General features: G+C 41.4%; 1 protein-coding gene across 1 annotated transcript; it reads left to right on the forward strand.

The window, feature by feature from the left end:
- The first annotated feature begins 1,592 nt into the window (after positions 1–1,592).
- On the forward strand, positions 1,593–2,410 carry LOC133910110 (copper transporter 1-like). The gene has a single exon (XM_062352628.1). It carries the CDS (start codon positions 1,759–1,761, stop codon positions 2,212–2,214), a length of 456 nt encoding a protein of 151 aa, XP_062208612.1. The 5' UTR covers positions 1,593–1,758; the 3' UTR covers positions 2,215–2,410.
- Positions 2,411–6,859: the final 4,449 nt, after the last annotated feature.

Raw genomic sequence — 6,859 nt, forward strand, 5'->3', positions numbered from 1 at the left:
TGACATCATCATCATACTCTTCCTCATCACCCTCCTCCTCTGCGTACCCCACCCTGCATCTCCCTAATTACCTTCTTATTCTTCCATTGCATAAGCAACATAGGAGGTTAACCTTTGTGCACAACATCCTGCATGTACCTCTTCCATACTTTATCTTTCATGAGCGGGTACACCTCTCAGTACACATCATCTCTCACTCGGTTGCCCGCAATAATAATGATCAGCTCTTGAACCTTGGGATCTATTTTGAAACCCCACATCAACCAGGAGTACAAGTGTCTGATATTTTTGTGTATAGGTCTGGAGATACACTTGCCCATTGATTGAAATAAGGACAATACTACCCTTTTCAGACCATATACTATTTCATTATCTCCATAAAAAATTTTAAACTGTCACATATCCGACATACCTGGCAATCATCGATAAAAACCATAATATTGTTGCAACAGAACAGAAATAATTATATAAAACTACATCTACAATAGAAAATTCATTATAAATATAGCCTAACATGTAATCTATACTACAACAAAATATTTTCGAGTCGCTACATCAAACATCTCTAAATCCTACATCTACCACATTAGTTTTGACTATACTATATCTAAACCCTACATCTAGTATCTAATATATGTCTAAATACTACATCTAATTACTAAAATATACATATAAGTAGGATCTAGTTGCTAAATTATATTTAAATATGATTCTATAACTAGACCTACTTTCTAACCTACGTCCAGTGACTATTGTACTAGATTTGTAAAAAAAAATCATGCATCTAACATCTAACTTATGTAAAAAACTAGCACTAATAGTTATCCTACCTGTTTATAAAGAAAATTATAGAAAAAAATACCTCTTTCTCTTACAGAGCTTCACCACAAAAATTTCCCTCTCATTTACTCTTCTCTCCTCCCTCCCTCCTAGCTTAGTTGGAATAAAACGGGATATTAGTGTAGATAGGGCTGGCGCGGCCGAGTAATATACACAAAAGATCTCACCTATTGGACGAGTGAGATCTTTTGAATGAGTTCTTTTGGCGTCGCAACATATGAGTTTCTCGCTCGTTTACTGGATGAGAATTTACGAGATCAAATTCTCATCTAGTAAACGAGCGAGATATTACTGTTATCGGTTATTTAATTCATTGACCGTCAAAACCTACAACATCTCACCCGTTACCCGTTTAACGGATATCGATAGGTTATACCTATCATTTTTTAAAATGAGCCTTTATTCTTGAAAATATTAAAGAAAAAGTGTATAGAAGTTCTTGATTTTCTCGCTGCTGATCGTGTAAAGATAGGAACTGGCATCTCGGGTTCTCAGCCGATTTTGTGATGGCACAACTAGCGGGATCGGGATCTCTGTAGTAATATATAGAGACTGACACGGGCTCGGGCAACAGAGGATCCGCGTCCCAGCCAGCTTGCCGTAGCGCGCGCGGCGCGGCGTACGTACGCAAACCGCCCATGCCGAGCCGTGTGCCCACTCCACACGCGGCCGCCGTTTTGCAGCGCAACCCTCCCGGCACGGGGTCGCGGCGCAGTACAAATCTCTCCCACTCTGCCTGCCGTGTACGAACACGCAGTGTACTACCACCAGCCGTCCCCATCTCTCCCTCGTCGCGTCATACTGCACAAGGCACCGCGCGCGCGCCTGCTATATAGGCAGCACACTCTGATCGATGCACCGCCACACTCTCGTGACGACAGGAAGAACACACACGCAAGGATCGATCGAAGCGCGGCCATGGATATGGGAGGGCACGACATGGGCAGCATGGCCCCGCCGACGGCCAAGCGTATGGGGTACACGCACATGACCTTCTTCTGGGGCAAGAACTCGGAGATCCTCTTCACCGGCTGGCCCGGTACGCGTGGCGGCATGTACGCGCTGGCCCTCGTCTTCGTTTTCGCCCTCGCGTTCCTCCTCGAGCTCCTCAGCTGCCGCAGGCTGGACTCCTTCCTCCCTAAGGGGCGGCGCGCGGCAGCCGGAGCGGCTCGCGCCGCGGTGCACGCTGTGTACGTGGGCGTGGCGTACCTGCTCATGCTCGCGCTCATGTCGTTCAACGGCGGCGTGCTCCTCGTGGCCGTGGCCGGGCAATCGGCGGGGTTCCTGGTGTTCAAGGTCGGCCTGTGGGGCGACGGAACGGCGCAGATGGAGGGCTGGTGCAAGGAACAGGTCGCGCCGGCGACGTGCTGCTAGGGGTGTCGCGTTGGCGTCCAGTGATCCATGGATTTGTAAAGTTGTTGGCGCGTGTTCGTGTATGCGGTGTGCGAAATTTGTGGTGTTGTTTGGCTGATTCATGAGGGTGGTGTACTACTCATCTTGGGTCATCGGTGATTGGGAATTGTAAAAACGTGAGTCTGCAATGTTAAAATTTCTACGTTACCAGTTGCGACTTTTGGCTGTATCTTCTTCACTCCACACTCGATTTAATGATTTATGATGTCCTTGGCTGTATCATCTTCAATCCATACCATACCGGCATACCCGACTTGTTTGCATCTGCATGTCAGCATGTGCGTGCAGGCTGTTTTCCAGGACCGTCACCCTTCTACTTCCGGGTCCGAGTCAAAACCAAAATGGCTCATTTCACTTTGCTATGCTTTCCTCGTCACTTTTTAGAACAAGAAAAAACTCGTAGTTATTGGAAGAAAATTCTCTTCCCACTCCATCAGTGTACTCTGCTCTTTCCTTTTTCAAAAAAAAAAATATATATATGTTTTTTTTTATATCTGGCACCTTCCATAGGATCCATATCCTATCCACGGCTGCATTTTGAGAGACCGAGCTACTAAAACTCCAACGACTTGTACACCAACTGAAAACGACCGATTCCGTCCTGAACGACTATACTGTACAGAGAGGATTGAATGGCCAAGAGTAAGGTGAATTAGGCTATTTTAAAAAAATTACTCTTATTAAATTCTAAAATAAGTAGTAACTTTAATTTAGATGAATTGAGATATGACTTACACGATCAAACTAGACATGAGTACGAAAAACAAAAAAAAACTAGAACACAAAGTAAATACGAAAAGTAAAGTTTACATGTGAGTAAAATGCTCAAATATAAATACGGAAAAGTAAGAAGATGGATAAAAGAACATCGATTTTTTTTAGGTATCGAGGAGTTGATACTCTTAGTGCTCGTTGGAGCATCCACAAAGTATATCGCTCTCCCTTGAGTTACGAAATCTCAAGTGCTCACTCATAATTATCACTTCTTCATCTCTAAATTGGCGGATATTAAACCAAACACATAGTTCTTCTTGGAGCTCTCACAAGAACTCTAATAACTCACTGTGACATATTAAATCACCAAAGATCAACTATGTGTTAACAACCACCAAGAGTAACAAGCCAATAGTTTCACTTGACCAAGATAAAATCTAGATTACAGCTAAATGCACATTTGCTACTCTTCAAGCACTAAAAATATCCTTAACATTCAATTGAAAACTTTAGAATTCACTCAAGTGCACTCTCTATTTCTTGATGACACACACAATGTATGAGCTCTTCTGAGGTCGCAAGATAGCCAACTGAAATCAAGTGAAGGGGTATTTATAGTCTAAGATTCAAATTTAGCAGTTGCATAACAACCTACTTTTTCTATTAACTTCGGATGAACCAGTGAGTATCTCCTCACAATCACCGAATAATCCGGTGAGCACAACTTTCAAAACCACCATATGCCAGCTATCATTAGCCGTTACTACTGATAATATAGTCCGGTGCAGCCATTCGGTGAGTACACCTTTAGCACCGAACCTTCTGATCAGTTAACCTTTAATTTTCAAACAGCTGCAACATTCTTTGCAAAAATCAGTCTGATGATTCCTCTTTATCTTCACCAGACCATCCGATGAGTGTAGCTTCTTCTAGAACAAAAGATTCTTCTCTGCAAGAATTGCTCTGTTGCTCCCATCTTTTCATCACTAGATAATTCGATGAGTTCAACTTTAATTTCATCTACAAAGATTTGCTTCGGCTCAAAAAGCTTTGATGCTCTCATAGGGGTAACATCAGACCACCCGATGCAATACTTCAATAATTTCAAAACACATATCATCAAGAAAAGGTTTCGATGATTCCTATATGTTAATCACCGAAACATCAGATCAACACATGTGATTTCTGTCTAAACCAAGAAAAAAAAATGCTCCGGTGAGAACACGAGTCACATCACCAAACTATCCGGTGAGACTAAAGGACTGTTTGTTTGAGCTTCTGCTTATGGCTTGTCTGAAAAGCTATGTTTTTGGCTTTTCTGAAAAGCTGCTTTTGGATTTTAGCGGTTGGATTTTATAATAATTTTTTAGCTTCTCAGCACACTAATTCTCAACTTCACTAAACTCGTCCAATTTAATCTTTTCTTGAGCTCTAACTTCACGACATCTTAATCATTGGCTTCTATAAGCTACTTAGTGCTAGAAATTCACAAATATGTATCAAAACTAAATCTAGACTCAACTAGGTCAAACTACTATTCTTAACTCCTTTTTATAGTACGGTCAAAAAAGATAAAAAGTATGTTTGTTTCAGGCTGTTTCTGGCTTCTGCTTCTGTCAGAAACCCAGAATCCAGAAGCCTAAACAAACGGGTTTGCTAATAAGTGATTTTTGAAAAAGTCAGAAGCCTGCTTTTGAGAAAATAAACTAGAAGCTGAGAAGCTAGTTGAGTAGTTTTTCTAAGAAGTAGTGTACTGAGAAGCCAAAAAATTGTTGTAAAATTCAACAGCTAAAATCTAAAAATAGTTTTTTAGAAAAACCAAAAACACAACTTTTCAGAGAAGACAAAAGCAGAAGTCCAAACAAACAGACCATACGAAAGAAGATCTATATTACTCTAAGTATCTTTCATTTACTACGTGACACTTAAAACTAGAAGATCCTTAATTTTTATGTACGTGTCCTTTGATCGTTTATATAATCAACTTAGGGATGAGAATACCCGATCATTATTATAAACTAAATTTTTAATACCTTTAAAATAAATTTGTTAGTCACAATAGTATAATAATTATCATTAATCATAAAACACGTATCACTTCTACTATACAAACAGATACATACTGCCACGATCTCACGTGTGAGATCACGCATGACAATTCGATCTGCCACTATCCATTTTGCAAATGCCAAATCCGGCCACTTGAGCTTCTAAATTTTACTTCTCGGCTTTGACAATGGAAGCAGCATCCGTACGAACCCATTTTCTTTCCATTCCCATACGAAGGTTCTCACCGTTGAGATTCTGTGCTGGACGTGCAGTTTTTTCTCGAAAGTCAAAACGCCACACCAGATAGCCTTTCGGGACGAAAAATCGAGAAAGTCTGCTGATATATTTTTTCGGGCCATGTTGTCGTACGAAACGATGGACCTAACTCAGAATATTGAAATATTGAAGGCCTTTGTCTATGGATCTAGTATATATGTATACGTCACTCGAGGAAGGAAAAAAAAAGAGAAATTAAACTGGACTTGTCTGGTCTATCGTGGGAAGAAAAATGGACAGTTCTGATGTGATAGAAGGCTGAAGTGGACCCTAAAGCACACGCGCCGATTGGGCCTAGACTGGGCTTTGATTTTCTCGCTGCTGATCGTGAAAAGATAGGAACTGGCATCTCAGCCGATTTTGTGATGACGCTCCTCGTCTCTGAGCAACATTTTCTTTCGTAATTTTCTTTTTGAAACCGCAATTGATAGAAAGAATCTACTGCGTACGAACTAAGCGACGTAGTTTGCCTTCTCCTCCTGCAAGGCTGCACCGCCTCCGCGATCTCTGACCACTTGGTACGGACGGTGATCACCAGCAGCGAGCAGGCTTGGCATGTCAGCCTGCAGATCAGCCCCGCCCACAAACCCTGCACAAAAGTTACTTTCGGGGACTGGAAGTCTGAAATCTTCTTCGTTCTGATATGATCTGCAGGCTCGTAGCATTCATCGTAGCCACCAACACAAGCTGGCTGTTGCACATCACTGATGGTCGCTGTTTACCTTGGTGTAGAACTTGAGCTTGAAGGCGAAGAGGATGGCCAGCGGCACGCTGACGAAGTAGTAAGCCACCACGTTGGTCATCGCCCCGAGATGCTGCCATCCGCAGCCCCTCGACACGCCTGCCAGAACTATAGATATCTTCAGGCGTTCCACACTACCGGATTTCGGTACTTTGCCGTGTGCCTAGGGTTCCACACTACCGGATTTCATACCATCACATAATAAATTCGAAATTTACTAGACAAGGCAGATACATCACATCCAGATTCAACTTTGACAAATACAACTTCACATTCATGTTTACATAGCACATTCATGTTTACATAGCTTACATAGGACATGATGGGTATCACATTTGAGCACTAGAAAAGGATCATATACAGTACATTCTAGACATTAACAACTGCTACAAGGAGATCTTCCATACATGTAAACCTGAAAAGAAAGGAAACCCAACTGAGTAAAAATTGTTGAAACATGTGTACAACTTCAATCAACGAAACCTGTGTAAAATAGCATAAGGAAAATGCAGTAAACTACAGAGTGGTTCGGAGCTCTAGGCAACTCCATTCAGGGAGAATTTTCTTGACTTAACAACTTAGTTTACAATTCAATCCAAATATCCATATGAGTTGATCTCTGTATGATTGTAGCTCGTTTTACACTTGAAGTTGTTGCTGAAGTTAAACAGGTCAAACCCATGAGAACCTTATCTAACGATCAACAGGCAAGCCAAACACCTTTAGGAATATTTTTTGGATTAACCTTTTTAGCAACTAAGAAAAATATGCATCATTTTTTGTATTGCATTTCTGTAACATAACAAAAACTATCAAATGAATTTA

The sequence above is a fragment of the Phragmites australis genome, chromosome 2 (genome assembly GCF_958298935.1).
Source record: "Phragmites australis chromosome 2, lpPhrAust1.1, whole genome shotgun sequence".
Classification (NCBI taxonomy): domain Eukaryota; kingdom Viridiplantae; phylum Streptophyta; class Magnoliopsida; order Poales; family Poaceae; genus Phragmites; species Phragmites australis.